This window comes from Lycorma delicatula, chromosome 1 (genome assembly GCF_047948215.1).
Source record: "Lycorma delicatula isolate Av1 chromosome 1, ASM4794821v1, whole genome shotgun sequence".
Lineage (NCBI taxonomy): Eukaryota > Metazoa > Arthropoda > Insecta > Hemiptera > Fulgoridae > Lycorma > Lycorma delicatula.
The window spans coordinates 134338151-134356239 of NC_134455.1; the positions used below are offsets into that span (position 1 = coordinate 134338151).

At 31.6% G+C, this 18089-nt stretch overlaps 1 protein-coding gene across 6 annotated transcripts in view; it reads left to right on the forward strand.

Moving 5' to 3' along the window:
* Positions 1-10595, forward strand: part of LOC142322458 (epidermal retinol dehydrogenase 2-like) — a 231960-nt gene extending 221365 nt beyond the window's left edge. For all 6 annotated transcript variants that reach the window (XM_075361575.1, XM_075361585.1, XM_075361567.1 and 3 more), the window contains 3 exons: positions 1107-1227; positions 5112-5237; positions 7911-10595. In XM_075361575.1, coding sequence (XP_075217690.1) covers positions 1107-1227; positions 5112-5237; positions 7911-7980 — 317 coding nt within the window. In that variant the 3' untranslated portion in view covers positions 7981-10595. The remainder of the gene's footprint in view (positions 1-1106; positions 1228-5111; positions 5238-7910) is intronic.
* Positions 10596-18089: the final 7494 nt, after the last annotated feature.

The following is an 18089-nucleotide window of genomic DNA, read 5'->3' on the forward strand; positions in this document are numbered from 1 at the left end:
ACTATAAAAAGTGGCTCATACCTGTGTACAAGGTATTCATTGCAGATTTTATGGTTTCTAATTATATATTGTAATTCTTTTTTATGTCAAATTTTGTACAAGGGAAATAAAGGTTTGTTCATTCAATTAAAATGTTATATTTGGAGTAACTATTAACTAAGGGAGGGGAGTCAAATTGAACCCAAATGTTTCTACAAAAAATTTCATTTGGTTAAGGGGTTTCAACTACAACCCTAAACTTTTTCTAGGAATTTTGATGTTTTTACTCAATAACGATTTTGTTCTGTATAATTTTTAAGGTAAAAACATTATGTGATCAAGGGAAAATTATTATTTTTTTAACATTTGATTTTTTACAATTGTACTCTAAATATTGCATAATTAAGTTAATAATATTTTCAATTCCTCTGGCATATTTGAAATAAAAAATTGTCAAGAAAAGTTATACTACCTTTTACTGGCTTTTTCATTAATCATTGCTAAAATAAGATCTAATTTCAAAAATCCTTTGGCATGAAGCCATAAGAAATTAAAATAATATAAAACTGAAAAAGAGAAATGATATCTATAAACTGTGAAAATATTTTTTGTAAATTTGGTGGCATTCTCATATGTGTTGACTAAAATCATTCTTAAGTGTTGCGTACATTTCACAAACTTATAATTTTAATATATATATTTCACCAGCCAGTTTTTCAGCTACTGCCAGGTCTGAGTTTGTCTGTGTAGGCAAATGCAATTACTGCTACCGTCTTACCTAATGTAGCTGTAGAAGTGTAAATATACGGTAAAAAATATAATGTGGAACAGACTCAGATCAACCACACCTGAGACAGGTGGTTAATTGAAATTTAACCACCAAAGAATACCAGTATCCATAATCTAGTATTTGCATTCATATAAAAGCAACTGCCTTTACAAGGTGTTGAACCTTAGAATTCTCAACTTTGAACATCAGCTGATTTTGTGATGGTGCGTTTAATCACTAGACTAACCTGCTTGGTTAGTCAATAATTTTAGTAACTTTTTGAAATGCTCCTCACCTTATATGTCTGAATTAGCTAGGTCTATACATAGTTGTATAAATTTTATAATTTTCTTTACAGGTTTCATGGAAGCCTTGTCGGAAGAATTGAGAGAAGACCCCAGAAAAATCCAAGGTGTTTATTTTACTACAATTTACCCTTATATTGTTGACACAGGACTCTGTAAAAAACCAAGGATAAGGTTTGTATTATTTTTTACTCTTTTTTTATGAATCTATAAATATATTTTATATTAATCATTTGATTTTCATTATCATTTTTATATTTGTTATAACTGAAATTATTTTATTTATTCCTTTTTCTTCTTCTTCTGGTACCATCTTCTTGCCAGATATTGATAATTATCATCTGTTACTCCTCTTTGTTATGAGCAAATCTCACAAAAGAATCAACAAAACATTTATTAAACCAGTTTCAGTGATCCATAAGCCATGACAACTTCTTCCAACCAATCCTTCACTTTTTCATTTAATTATTGACTATATGAAACCATATTAGTAGCTCTAAAATTATGACCAAAATGTACTGTATTTGTCTTTTTCAAGTTAATTAAAAACTCCTGCATCTTATTCATTCTTCAAAGAACATGTGTATTCATTACTCTTTCTATCAGAGTGATTCTAAGAATATTCATGTAGGGCCGCATCTTTAAGGCATCCGACTTAGATGTGCTTTTAGTAGCTTTTAACATCTATCTGTCCATCTTTCAATTCTGTTTAATAGTTCTTAAAAGACATAACATTTACCAGCCCTCCAACAAGCCTTAAAGAAGTTCTTTAATTATGTTAATAAAAGTCTTATTTTAAAGAAACTGGTTCTGGTTAACTTGATACAAATTCTTACCTCGCTGTCACAATCTCATTCTTTATTAAACTGGGAACCTAAATACTTAATAATGTGGAAATCTCTTCAAAACGTATCTTTACTAATAACCATTCCTTTAATTTTTGTTGCATTTATCTCGAAATGTTTTACAAATTCTATTGACTTGGAATTACAGAGCTGGAGAGGAATCGTTATTATTCACCAAGGAACTTGGCATCATCAGCATATTGTACGTTGTTAATAAAGTTGCCATTAACTTTTACACCCATTTTCATTTCTTCTGGTTCTTCCTGAAATATGGGTTCAAAACACAAGTTAAAAAGTACTGCATATAATTTACATACTCGCCTGTCACCCTTGATTCCAATATATGTTTTCAACATTTAAATGTCCTTGTGGTTAGCTCCACTAACCACTAAAAGTTCTGTTTTTTCTCGATTTACATTATTAAAATCTCTCAAAATTTATAAAGATATTCATCTATTGATCTAAATACAAATTGTTCAAAAAGTGACAACCGTATGGGAAAATGAGTAGGTTACAATAGTTGTTGAAAATGGCCTGCAGTATGTAATTCACATAATTGAATACGATGTTGCATGCTCTTAAACACATGTTGTAACATTTGTTGAGGAATTGCAGCGACACATCGTTCAACTTCACTTTGCAGTTCAGGAATGGTGTGATAAGTTTTGTAAGCAGCACTCTTAAGGTATTCCCACAAAAAAAAGTTAGGAGGGGGATAAATCAAGGCACTAAGGGGGCCACAACTCCTTCAAAATCACTTGTCCATGAAAACACTGATTCAAGAAAGTCATAGTGTTAGTAACCACATGTACTCCAGCCAGTCTGCAGGTATAGTGTTTACAAATTGTTGCACCATCGGTATGTAGAACTCAAGTGTTCACTATACCATGAAAGAATGTCTTGAAGATTTGCCTATGTGGCATTGCCTACCAAATATTCATTTTTTGTCTGTGAATAGAGACTTGTGCAGCTGATGTGGATTTTCTGTGCATCAAATGCATGAATTCTGTGCATTCATATATCCATCAAAGTGAAATCACACCCTGTCAGATCAAAACAAATCATTGAGTTGTTCCCCATCTGGTGATTCAGATTACATGAACCACTGACAGAAAGCTACATATTTTCCATTGTCTGCCAGTAACAACAGAAATTTTGTACGGATACATCTTTAAACACTTGTGCAATGTCGTGTGGGCACTACCAATGGAGAGACCAGACAAGCTAGATAGGCGTCGCACAGACGTCTTGGGACTTACAGAATGTGCAGCTTACAAGTCGATCAACTGTGTTGGCAATTTCAGTCGACCACTTTTGGTTGCACCTGCCACACTCTCTGCCTCTTGGAACTTGTACAGCTGCTTGATGGAGGACTTATTTGGTGCATCCACATCATACTTTTTTGTGAAGGTATTCTGGGCCTGGGCATAACTGGCAGCTCTAGTGTATTACAAGATTATGAATAATTGTGTAACCCATTCTTCCTCAACTAAATCTGGAATGAAAAACACTCTTCCATAAGGTTGTGTCATGTTTTGAACACTCTGTATTTCTGTATCGAAATTTAGATAAAAACAAATTTTTTTTTATTGATTCCATTCATAAAGCAAAACTGTAATTAATTAACATTTTCATTAATTTTCTTGCATGCACGTATGTCGATGAATAATTTGAAAACCTTCAGTGAATATTGGATTCTAACCAGTCTAAAGGAATATTTACAGTTTTTTTTTGTCATCAGTCATTTGACTGTTTTGATGCAGCTGTCCAAGATTCCCTATCTAGTGCTAGTTGTTTCATTTCAGTATACCCCCTACATCCTACATCCCTAGCAATTTGTTTTATATACTCAAATTGTTACCTGCCTGCACAATTTTTTCCTTCTACCTGTCCCTCCAATATTAAAGCAACTATTCCAGGATGCCTTAATATGTGGCCTATAAGTCTGTTTCTTCTTTTAACTATATTTTTCCGAATGCTTCTTTCTTTATCTATTTGCCGCAACACCTCTTCATTTGTCACTTTATCCACCCATCTGATTTTTAACATTCTCCTATAGCACCAAATTTCAAAAGCTTCTAATCTTTTCGTCTCAGACACTCCGATCATCCAAGTTTCACTTCCATATAAAGCTATGCTCCAAATATATATTTTCAAAAATCTTTTCCAGTATTATAAACATTTTGAGAATCAGTTTTTAATTTTAATTATCTAACAGTTATGCTATTGTATCAAATATGTGATTTCAGATTGACTTCAATAAAAAGTGAAGGTTGTCAATTTGACCTAAAAACATTAACATTACTCTTAACAATTACTCTTCATCAAATGGATGGATTTTAATGACGCTTTCTTATTTTTTAGAAGTTCAACCATTGTGCAATGATTGAATTTTTAATAACGGAAAACATAAATAGTAGTGATATTCATTATCGTCTAAAAGTTATTTATCGTAAACTGTTGATTGAAATTATATGAGTGGGTGGACAGTAAAATTTTTTGCATCATAAGCTGAGGTAAAGCAAATACTGATGACGAACTTCACCTTAGTCAACCTGTTTCTGTTTTTGATGCAAAGCACCAAAAAAGGGTGGATAATTCGATTAAAAATGACTATCACATCACAAAACAACACATTTCCACTCGAATAGAAATAACGAGTTAGACATTATTGCACAACTGGGCTGCCATAAAATCTGTTTGCAGTAGATGGCACAAAAACTCACAGAAAAGAACAAAAAGGAATGCTGTGAACAGTTTTTGTAATGTTATTTTGACTAGGAAAATGACTTAAATGCTTCCAGGTAGAGTACTTTTTATGTACAGTTATCACAACTTTTCTTTAAATAAATTTCAACTTGTACGAGAAAGTAAAATGATTGATAAAATATAATGCTTGAAAGATTTTTATTTTGTAATATGAACTGCTATTTTTCCAAAAGAGTTGTAAAAACTGGTTGAAATGCTGATAGGAATGTATACAAGGTGAAAAAGTGTGCTTTGAAGGCTGTAAAGTTAATAGAATTTAAGGTAGATAAATAAAATTGAAAAAACAGAATTGGTAATAATAAAAACCACACATCATAAACTGTACAAATGTAACTTTCACATAACAGAACAGTATGTCCTAAATTTGTTATCTTCCTATATATGTTTAGGAAATTTAAATGTATTTGTTACCTCTCACTTAAAATTATATTTTTTGGTTCTCAGGTTCCCAACATTAATGGGTGTTGTTAGTCCACAAGAAGCAGCAAATCAAATAGTAACAGCAGTAAGAAGAAACTATAATGAAGCTTCTATTCCAGGACATCTTCTAACTGTTAATAATGTATTTAGGTAAAATCATTATTCTTTTGAACTTAATTTTTAAAAATAACTTTTTTAATTCATTATTTCTATCATTCTTTTTTTACAAGATTGTCCAAAAAGGAGCGTAATGTATTTAGGGTGTATGTATGTTTATTCCACTGTAACAAGTCAGTGGGTGAACTGGTTTAGATGTGTGACACTGTGTTAGAAACATTACATTACCAGGAGTGTCATAGGCTCTATATATATATATATATATATATAAACTTATTCAGCCACTCCACAAAGTACAGAATTAAAGAACACTCTTATTACTTTTTTATTTCATTAAAGTGCTTTCAGCCATAAGCCCATCTTCAGTAATGTTTTTTAAAGTTTTTCTTTTTTTACATTTACACATTAGAATACATATGATATGTTAAAATTTTTAGAACAAATATTTGTTAAGTCAATAATTTTTTTTTTTAATTAAAAATTTTATAATATTTAAAATTTCCTTTAAAATGTTGCCAATATGTTAATTCAGTACTATACTGATTACCTGATTTATTTAAATTTTTTTATCAATTTAATACCAACTTAACTTAAATAATATTTATAAGAATGTCCCCATCAATGTACAGAGGAAATATGGACTACAAAAAAAAATTTAATTTAAATAAATTAAAATATATATATATTTAACTCTAAAAACAAAAATTAACTGATATACTTAGAAAAACCAAGTGGCCTGCGTTATGCCGAAACCAGCTTGAGCCCAACGAGGTCCCACAAACAGTCTGTATAGAGATTGTTGACGTTATTATTAGAGTTAATTCTGTCTGCATCAGATTGAGGATCGAGCCCACTATTGTCGAATTTGGTACTTTAAGAGGACAGGGCAAAGTGGAACAGCATATGCTGCCAGTAATATTATTCCGGGCTGTGATACTGCATAAACTACAAGGAACTACTCTAGGTAGAGCCATCGTAGATCTGAGCACTCACATCTTTACAAGGGCCGGCCAGGCCTATGTAGTAGCACTGAGTCACACGAGACAGTTGGCGAGTTTAGTCATTAGTTGTTTGTATCCCAGAAAATTGCTGTGTGATCTGCAGCACAATAAAAAGTCTCTCAGGGAAGTCAATCGCTTGAGAAATCTATATGTTTAGAGTGGTATATGAGGTGTGGCCATTAAATAATAAGACTGATGCTGTAAAATACTTTATTTTAAATTATACATATTTAGTTATTATCCCCTTCAAAACACACCCCTCCTCTATCCTTACAACGCTCCATCTGAATTTTCCATTGTACGAAACAATGCTGGAAGTCTTCTTCTGTGAGCTCTTTCATGACATGTGAAATTTTTTCTTTCACAGCTTCAATGGTCTGAAATCTTGTTCCATTTAATGCAGATTTGATTTTGGGCAACAGATAAAAGTCATATGGTGCCAGGTCAGATGAATAAGGTGGATGGTCTAACACTGGGATGTTATACTTGGCTAGAAACATCTTGGCGGACAATGCAGTGCGAGCCAGTGTGTTGTCCTGAGTTCCTACAGTTCAGCAATCACATGAATAATTAACCGACAGTCAGATCGGATCAAATTACCAATTTTTTCAATATTTTTACCAGTTTATGATGTGGAAGGGTGACCTGGGCAAACATCATCTTCAACGTCTTCTCGACCATCTTGAAAACACTTAAGCCACTCAAAAACCTGCGCAAGGAATAAACATTCATTGCCATATACATTTTTAATAAAATATAAGTTTCGGTAGCAGTTTTTCCAAATTTCATATTAGTTTCTAATTTCTAATGAAATTTCATGACAGTTCTTTGCTCTAATAAACACTTATCATTTTTTCGGCAAAACAAAAAAAACAGATGATACAAACAAAGGCCACAGCCAGACTAATATGTCTATAGAAACAAATATATGGTTACATGTCAGCATGCTGTGCCCGCTAAAATGCAGGTGACACTCAAGCTTAAACTGACACCTCCACTCAATTCATTCTAAGGTAAAAGCATAGAAAACATCATTACTCTGAAGAAGGTAGTTCTAACTGCAGTCTCTTTTACCTCAATTCTTTTAATGCATCATAACAATCAAACAAAGTAGGACATGCAGTAAGTGATTTACAGAAGGTATTAATAAATATTTTTCTTCTTCTAGGCGAGTGTTTACAACTATAAAAGTCATCTCTCACATCGCAACCATTAAACTCTTCCATCCTGCCAACTTTCCTCCTCCAAATTCTTTCTCTTCATCACTTCCTTCACTGCAGACATTCACTGCTTTGGAGGTTCATATACATTTCCTCCTCTCTCTCTGGAGCCCATTTCAAAATCCTCCTAGGCCATCTATACTCTTCCATTCTCTGAACATTCCCGCACCATGGTAGTCTTCTTCCCTCCATAACATCAATCACTGTACCGGTTGCCCAAGTTCTTCTGATCTCCTCATTTTTCACGCACCACATTCTAGAAACTCCACAACTCCTGCACAGCACATCCATCTCCACAACCGACAACCTTTCCTCGTTTCTTTTTCTAATTTACCAAGCTTCTGACCCGTACAATAAAATGCTCTCAATAACATGTTTTTTCTTTTATTTAAAAAATTCCTGTTAAGTTGATTTTTATATTTACTTCTAATTTCTCGAATGTTATTTATTTACAGTAATATTATTATTTTTATTATTCTTTTCAGACTGTTTCCTGTTAAAGTTTGTCGTATGGTGAAGGATTTCTTAGACAGTGGAGTTGAATCACATGATTGAAAATATATACTTGCACACATTTGGGAATAAAACTGCACAGAGAAATTTTTAATTTTATTGTTGTATTATTTATGTACATATATATAAATGTATTATTTTTAAGTATAGTTACGCATCACATCTTAAGTTAGATATTTTACTCGTATGTGTGCGTATTTAAGGGATAATGATAGGGTTAGATAGGTCATGTAGAAAATGTTCTTGTATGTATTTATATATATATATATATATATATATAAATACATACAAGAAGGTATATATATATATATATTTATATATTTATATTTATATATATATATATAGTCATGTAGAAAATGTTCTTGTATGTATTTATATATATATATATATATAAATACATACAAGAAGGTATATATATATATTTATATATTTATATTTATATATATATATATATATATATATATATATATATATATATAAATATAAAAGTTCAAGAACACATACAGATAAAATAAATATGTCTGTCTTTAAGACAGAAGTTTTCATATTTTAAAACAGTCAGGTAAGATTTTTACCATACTTGATTCCTTCCAGTAGGTAGCCATCAGGAAGGTCATTTAGCTGTAAAAAATTCCATTGAATCACAGAAAAGAAAAATTGGCAATAAGAAGATTAAAATGTTGAATTAATTAAAGTGTTTAATGCATATAATTAATATATAATTCCAAAAAATAAGTACAGTAAATTTATTAAAAATAACCCTTGTGTGAGGTTTTCACTTATATTATTACTTATTATATTTATTAATTTTCTTTCTTGTTAAAATATATATGATGGATGCATCATAATAGATTCTAATATTAAAATTAAATACTTCAATTATTATGTGAAGAAAAAACAATAAAAATGATAGCATGTCAAGAAAATGCAAAAAATACAATTGCTACAATATGTTACAACTTGGTTAATGTATAAACGTAAGCAATGATCTGTCTTGCCCTAGACTTCTTTTATGTAAAAACAAATTACAATATTCTTGCCAATATATACTATGTATTTTTTGTTAATGTTAAGTCAATCTTTATTGTTAATACATTTTCCTTATCGTTAATACAGAATTATTTGAAATCTGTTGTACAAAATTGATAATTCTTTTTTAATAATTTTATATTTTAAGTATTTAAAAAAAATGTATATTGTGATTTCATATATTACAATTTTTTGCGAGCCTCTGGGGTGCGAGTAGTAGATCATCTTGACCTTTAATCTGAAGGTCCCAGGTCAAATCCCAGTTAGGCATGCCATTTTTACACACACTACAAAATGATCATTTCATCTCATACTCTGAAGTAATCCCTAATTGTAGTCCCGAAGACTTAAAAAAAAGAATATATATATATATAATTATAATTACAATTTAGTAAATTGTAATATACATATATTACAATTTGAAAACTCATTTCTAAACTTTAAAAGTTATTTTCTATTGTAAAATATGTTTTATTTTTATAAGTAATGATAGATGTATTTTTTGTGTATCATGACACTTGTAAATGGTGGTACATAATTATTGTTATTTATATCATATTTTGTTGTCCAACACTCATTTGTTTACACTTATTTGTTTTATTGCGCAATCACTAAGTTTTAAATTGTCATTTTAATCGTTTATAAAAAAAAATTTCATTTATTTTAAATAGATTTTTATTCAAAAATGCTAAAGAAGTCGTTATTTTTTTACCTTATCTTTATATAATTAAAGAATTAAAGATGATTAGTCAGTTATGAATAAAAAAAAGTAATTGGCCACTCCCTAACTTTAGGAAACAAAAACTCTTTGGAAATGGTTAGGGTTTTTTTACAGCCGTGTATTCATATAGTCTTTAACAGTCAATTATTATAGCATTTTTGTGACTTAAATTAATTTTTAAGCTGGAATATTATATAGTATATATTTAAATCTATTTATCCTAAAAATATATTCATATGAGTGTTGTGTAGTCTTTAATGTATATATTTAAAATTAAAAAATTGTTCATGTATGTTATAAATGTGTTAGAAACGGTAAGTAGATTATTTTTGTAAAAAGATTTTCAGAACTTTTAATGCTTTAATATTGTCATTTTGACTGGTTTGATAGTTTCTGTCATTTTTACTTTTGACCCTAAAGTATCTTTTGCTTTCAAAATAATTGTTGTGTATTAGTTTTTATTATTTCATTAAAATATAATTCATTATTAAATTAAAATTAAGTAACACTATCGATTATATAACAAATATTCTATTTCTAATAAAAATTTATATTTGTTTATTTTTTTCTCTAAATCGTACCAAATAAATTATACCAAAACATAAAAAAAAAAAACAATTTATCCCACAAAAAACAATTAATAAAACAATTTTATCTGTAGTCACTAATGACTATAATTGTTGATGCGACTATAAATTGTTTTTTGTTTTGTTGTTTTTTGGTATAAATTATACATAATTTATACCAAATAAATTTAGTATATTTTATGTCAAAAGCCTTCTAATTTTATTATAGTTCGTGTATTTCTCTATAAAACATTAAAATATATGTATCACATAATAAAAATATTTCTAATCCTGAAAATTTTATATTTAATATAAATAAATTTGTTCTCTTTTTAAATGTTTTCCTGAATTTTTTTTTTTTTTAATTATAAATATCATTGACTGCTACAGTCATTAGCCATTATAAATACAAATAGCATATACTGGACCCAACCATCAAAAAAATTTCAAGGTAACAATTATATCAGTAACCACAGCAACAAAAATTGATAATTTAACAAGTTCATATTTGTGTAACATATTATTGAATTCATTTGCTTATGTATTAAATTTCAAACCTTCATAGCAACAGAGAGATAGTATCTCTGACTTTTATGCAATAAGTCCTTGGTTCAAATTCTAGTAATGCTTAGCATTTTTACACGTGGTACAAAAATTCATCTCCTGTTGGCTATAGTTGGGCAGGTTAATCTATAGTTGCTTAAAAAAGAAAATTTATGCTATTATATCTTTAACACAAAGAGGGTTTTTGTTTGTTCGGGATAAATAAAAGAATTACTTTATCAATCACAACCAACTTTTTAGAAAGTTTTTAGATATATTTCATCTCGAAAATGTGTATATATATATACTAGTGGAGATTTGCTGGTTGAAGCACAAACTTTAATGAATTGAGAACTATGAGTCTCTATCATTATGTGAGCTGGGTTTAAACTGAATGAAACAAATCATTTGAATGAATAATATTACAAAAACAATGGAATTAAATTTACATTAATTATAAAGTATCAGTGGAATAGATTCTGGCTGCTGAGTCCTTCCATGGCATTACACAACATCCAGAAGAATGTATTCGAGAAACCTCCATCCCCGAGCAACAGAAGAGATGAAGTCATCTTAACTCGGCTAAGGATCGGATACACCAGGCTTGCCCATGCTCACCTACTTGGCTCTCCTCAGAAGATCTGCGAGGTTTGTGAGGTCAAATGATCCGTGTACCACCTGCTTGTTGAATTGCCCAATCTTTGGAACCATCTCACAAAACTTGACCTGGGATTGGATATTAAATTTCTATTAAGCCAGAACAAAGGTATAAAACGTCTGTTGCGATTCCTCTCAATGGAATGAAGAATATGATTTAGTGATTTTTGTCTGATTTATGTATTTATTGTTGTCACTTGTCTATGTTATTTATTGTTTATTTTTGTTCTTTGAGATTTTTGTTATTTTATATAATACTACATGATAGTGTTACTGTAGTCACTAATGACTATAGTTGTTGATGTGACTATAAATAAAAGCATTAAAAAAAAATTATATTAAAAATATAAAGAAGAAGAGGGTTTTTATTTGTTGAGGATAAACAAAAAAAACTACGTCATCAATTGCAACAAAATTTTTATCCATGTTTCTTGGCATAACTGAGAAGGATTTTAGATATATTTGATCTCAAAGAACCAACAGATTGATTGCTTTCAAATTTTTAGAATGCATTCGTATTATTCCATGGAAGGTTTTAAGCCACAGATCGAGGCCCTAATCTTGAAGATTAAAATATTAAAAAAATATTCACCATTTCTTCACCCCCAAGAAGTATGAAGTTGTAAATTAAAGATATTCATTAAAAAAAAGAAAAAGATTAATCCTTTTTACTTCATTATTATATTTCTGCCTCCATGGCAAAGAAATAAGTTATGAATTTTTCGTCATCAAAGGTGTATGTACTTCAGTTACCCAAATCTACTATTAGTCTGTCTTTTTTAATTTAGTTTCTTTTCAGGTTTCTATAAAGCCTGAATCCTTTAATTGTTATTTATTATTATTATTCTCACAACCATGGCGCCGGTGTTCACCTGGGCCGACATTGTCCTTGAGAGACCAGGTTCTGACTAGATGGCCCATATAATATGTATATATATTTCAGTTACTTATAATTACAGAAACTGATTTTCTTGAAAAATAAAATAATAAGGTTATTGGCTATTTTTATCTAATAAAATTAAACTGGTTTCACTCACTACCAGTTGCTCATTAATTAAATCCTTTTTTTTAAATTTTGAATATTTATATGTAGAGTTTAAATGTTTTCATCTTTCACGTAAACCTTTCTGAAAGGATTATATATTATTCTGACCCCCGAAGGGGAATACACCCTCTTCCATCCCTCCATTCCTAGCTCTTATGAGCTTTACTAGAGGTCATCTCCGAAACCTCGGCTTTTGACATATTCCAGTCCGCCTTGGCCAGGATGCCACTGATGCAAATGCCACAAGTGACATTCCCATCAGTGTGCTACTATTTAATGAACTCAAAATAAAACTCATCTTACCAAGTCTTAAATAAGACTGAAAGGACTTAACTAAACAAACAAACTGAACTACCTACTCGTAGAAGGTAAAAGTGAGTTCAACACAAACACGAAACATAAAAATATTACATGGAACAATAACAATAGAGTAAAATTGAAACAAAACAAAGAACAAAAACATAATTTATGAAACAAAACATCAACAAAAATATAATACAAGAGAAATCCAAGTAGGGCTCTAGATCCCCTCAGCAATCCTTTCTTTTGTTAAGTACACTATAAAACTCATTACTCACTATATTGCTCATTCAGCCTGGCTCCTCCAGTTTACACGGAAATCCAACGCTGACCCGATAAGATCAAGCCATCAGATGATCTCTGTGTGCATTAACTTGTAGTTCAAGCACTCATAAAGAACATGGTACGTGTCATCCATTGTTAACACCGAGGATACATCCCAGAATCTATCAGAATGAATTTCTGCAGTCTGTCCCTAAAAGCACCATGGCCGAAAAGAAATTGCATCACATATTTATTACGAAGTACCCAAGAGGCGTTCCACAAGCCAACTACATTTTGAAAGAGATCAAGCGTATAATGGTCACCCTCTGTTTCATCTCATCTGGTCTACCACAAGGCACGCCTTGTTCAATTTCTCAACCTTTATCTTAAGTCAACTCACCAGACTTCTTAGCAACATACTGCTGCTGCTTTTCAGACACAATCAAGTCTGTCAGTTCCATGCCTGCAATCACCAAGATTGCCTCCCATGAAATAGTACAGTAACCACCCATTACCTTTAACAATATTAGGCGTTAATAATATGTTCCGATAGCTTCTACATTTTACCCTATCCACCCAAACAGGCGCCATATATAGCATAATAGCCTCACCTTTATACAGGATGCTCACGGTCTTAAAATCAAGACCCCAATTAGGATTGACCACACATCGAATACCAATAAAGGCGCTACAGGCCTTCTCCACCACCATGTATTGAAGGTGTGGTTCATAAATTGCAGTTGCTCATCAAGAAACAACCTAAGGTACTTTTGAACCTGAAAATATTTTATACATTGGCCTGCAATTGAAACAAGGATTCACCAACACACTACCAAATGACCTTTGAGGAGCATCATGAAGTTAACTAATTTTTTGTTTTAATATTTATATATTAAATGGCATCCATTTCTATAATTATTAGCCATTTAAAAAAATGTCCATAGCACCTAGTGAAGCTATGTTCATCCTTGTTTAAAATTTGTGATCTGCATGAAACAGATAATTTTATGACTATTTCATGTTAGTTCCATAATGCCATTTCCTGAGACATTCCATGTATTGTGGAACCATCAATTAGTAAGGGATCAATTTTTTTTTATAAACATATTATTCATAATTGTTAGGTTGAAAAAGATTTATAATATATCTATGATTTTATATTTTTATTTTTTTACCATATTAAAACTTTGTCATTAGATAACTTTAATGTATTTATATTAAATTTGTTATTCTCAGTACATACTACAAAATTATTTTATTACTAAACCTACAATCTTTTTTTTTATAAATGAAATACAATTAGAAATAAATGAAATAATGTAAGTGGGTAGATGACATATTAATTCATTAAATAAGTATTCCCTATATATCCTTACACGAAATAATTACATAGGCTATTTATAAAGTAAACCTCCAATAAGCTTAAATATTGTCACACACACAGCCATTAGTTCTGTACTACTCAAACAGTACTTGGTGAAATATGGAGACAATTGTGAGGTTTCCGCTTGTAGTGAGGTATTCCGCATCATTCATTTTTATGCAAGCTGAAGGAATGAACAGACCAATGATCCACCATCAGCTGTGCATAATTTATGGTAATAGTACAATGAGTGATTTTTCTGCAAGAGAATGGTGCAGGAAATTCATTAATGTCGACAATAGGAAGATAGAGAAGTAACATTTCATTGTGAGGGATGAACTTCTTGAAAAATTTAAACGACATTCCTTATGATAAACATCACTTTAAATTGCAGACTTAAGTAAAAATTTTCCTCAAATTTCACCCATAAAACGAAAAAAACAGGAGCGGCATTGACATTTTTTCAGCAGTACCAGAATAAAGTAAGTGAATTTCTTGCCAGTATTGTTACAGGGTTTGAGACATGGAATCATTAATATTAATTGATTCCAAAATTCTTTTCTTCTGTACTTTATTAATTTTGATGATAGACATTCAGCTAAAACATATTAGTACATAACTATGTATGTTTAGAAGGTAAATAATGTTTTTTCATCTTTACCACACTGATAAATGTTTAACAAATTTTTAATAAAGTCATAGCATTCTGGAAATATAACAGAAGCATTCCAAAACTGAAAAGTAGACAAATTAATAAACATTCAGTCAATGGTTCATAAAATATACTTGATTTATTAAGACAGTAACAGTGCAATAATAAATTCTATAGTTTTTTCACTTACAGTATTCTTAACTTATTTCTTAAATACATGTAGTGAAATGTAGTCGAAAGCAAGATATTAAGGAATTATATTAAGATAAGCATATTATGCCAATAAAATTTCTGGTTCAGAAAGACATGTGGTCTTTTTGGTCGGTTTCTGTTGCTTTTTAACTTTTGTGTGACAGAAATTAAAGGAAAACTTTGAGAGCGAGTAATTATTCTAGGGAAAACATTTATCTTGTTAAGATTTTCCAAGGGCATAGGTTTTTTTGGCAGAAACTAAGGTTAGTCGATTGAATGGAATAGAAATATTAATTGCTAAAAGAGAAATTCAATTCTTTCTTCTTCGTATCATAGTGAGGATATGTCTCTCGTGAACGCAAATCCTCCTCTGCAGCTTGGTGATCTCCTCCGACCACCAGTGTAAATCTGCTTTGGATGCATCCACACCATTCTTCCACTCACGGCCCAAGTACATGTGTCCTGGATGAGATTATCAATATTACCTTCCTCCTCGTTCTCTTGTTGTGCCTGCGCCAATTTCTCTATGAGGGTCATCTGTAAACACTGGATGTCCAAGGGCCTGAATTTCTATGGCCCATCCCATTCTTCCTGACTTTCCTCCTGAAGCCCAACGACTACCTCAATACATCGATGGTTGCTGAGCATCTCCTCATCAAGAACCTGCCATTACATCGGACACAAATGCCAGGTCGACGATGAATTCCAATGCTCCTCTCAAGAAGGTACCCCCTGCATGTTAATACATGCCATGTTTAGTGACGCCATAACCTTTGCCAGCAATCTCCCTCTCTCATTGAGGGTCACTCCTCCTATTTCTGGGCTCTTGGCGTTAAAATCACTGACCACGATTATAGTGGCCGTATGACCCCTCACCGCCACCGCCAAATCATCCAGAAACCTTATGTAATGCTCTTTGCTACTGTTCAGGGTGGCATAGCAACTAAAACTACCTTCCCCCCAACATAAGCCATCAACCCTAATCCTGCTGGGTGACAGCTAACCCCGGCCTTGCCACCAATATCGCAGCACTATCTCTGAAATCCCTGCTCCAGCCACCCTCAGAAACCACAGCCCAGTTTGGCTCAGCAACTGCCATTATATCTCCCCCAACCTCCCTGCCCATAGGAGGTCGTGGGAGCACCTAATCCTGCTTACATTAAGTGGTACTATATTCAATTTTAGCACACTGTCCGCTGTGCTCATACTGGCCCTCCATGCCACATCTTCTGCAAACTACTCTTTCTTGGTATCCCGCCTTAATCTGACCTTCCTTGCCACATTGGAAACATTTTTTTGACCGATCTGGGCCCTTACACAAGGCCGCTATAATGGCCAAGATCCCAGCACTGGTAATATATCTCTTGCTCTAAAGAAATCTGGGCCACCCTGTAAGACACAAGTCCTATCCACAGGCGCCCCTTCTGTATTAACTTCTTAGTCTCTTCACCAGGAACTGTCAGAGAGACCACTTGGGTGTTTGAGTGAGCAGGTCTCAGTTTAATGGCCTGTTTTCTTTCCTCATTTAACTCGATTATATCAGTTACCACTATAACTACCTCCTCCATGGTGGTAGGGGCGTTTATATCCTTAATATTGATTCTCTGTACTCATTCCCTTTTCCTCTGGGGAACCTTCACTCCATAAAACCCTTCTTGTAATTTTTCCATCAATCTCTCCAGGCCCTCCACTTCATCTCTGACCCTTATAAGAATATCTTCTCCCTGTTCCTTATGGACAGAGAGAATTAGCTACAACTGAATGTTACACATACGAGAACTCGCAGTTGAATGAGAATTAAAAATAATTCTGTAGTCTGCATGACAATTTATAAGTAAATATAATAACAACAGAAATAACTAATGAGTGGCTGATATGTTTATAGCAAGATAAAAATAGGAAGCATGAGTCACATTCTTGTTCATTATAATTAGTGTGTAAATAATAAACATGATGACTAATGTCTAGCAAATCAATGTGACAACAATTAAGGTAAGTATTAATAAACAAAAGCTATTTAGTTGATAAATAATGTACATAATAAAATATATTCACAAAATGCTATGCTTATGGAGTTCATGCATGATACTACCTGAAAACTCAGCCTGATAGCGGAATTCTGATTTCATATTTGAAATCTGCATGAAAAATACTATAAGGATCAGTTATTCACTCTCATTTAACAAAATAATTGTTGATCAGTGTTATTATATACAGATCTGAATTAAAAAAATATTTATTTATTCTTTTGCTGGGTTCTATTTAATATTTCCTATTCTGGAATACTTGCTATAACATGCTACACTCACTCAAAACATGAAAAAGGGATCCAGCTGTCTGCAGATTCCTAAATAAAGAAAAGTGCACTGCATATCTTAAGTACTCCACAATATCAAACAAATCAAGTCATCAATTTGTAAACAGAAGTGGTTTTATTCATCAGTATGGTTTTATTTTTATATTTATTGGTCAACAGAGCATGATTTTATTTACTGTTTATGTATTTTTTGAAATGCTTTCTTATGAAAGCATTTCAATCAATTTCAATATGGTGGTTTATAAAAAAACTATTACAACTATCAGTAGATATATACATATAGATTTTCAATAAACTATGGAAACTCTTAAATAGTTTTTCAACTGTTAAACACATAAAATAAGTTTCTCAAATTCTTTCTTTCCTTTCTGCTCCTTTCTTGAAATGGAATGGAATGCAAAGTTGGCAGGAGTCTATTACTCCCTACTTTATCGCAGAACCTGGACAGAGTCCCTTGCTGCTGGATCATTCTAATCGGGCTTGTTTTTAAAAGGGTTATTTT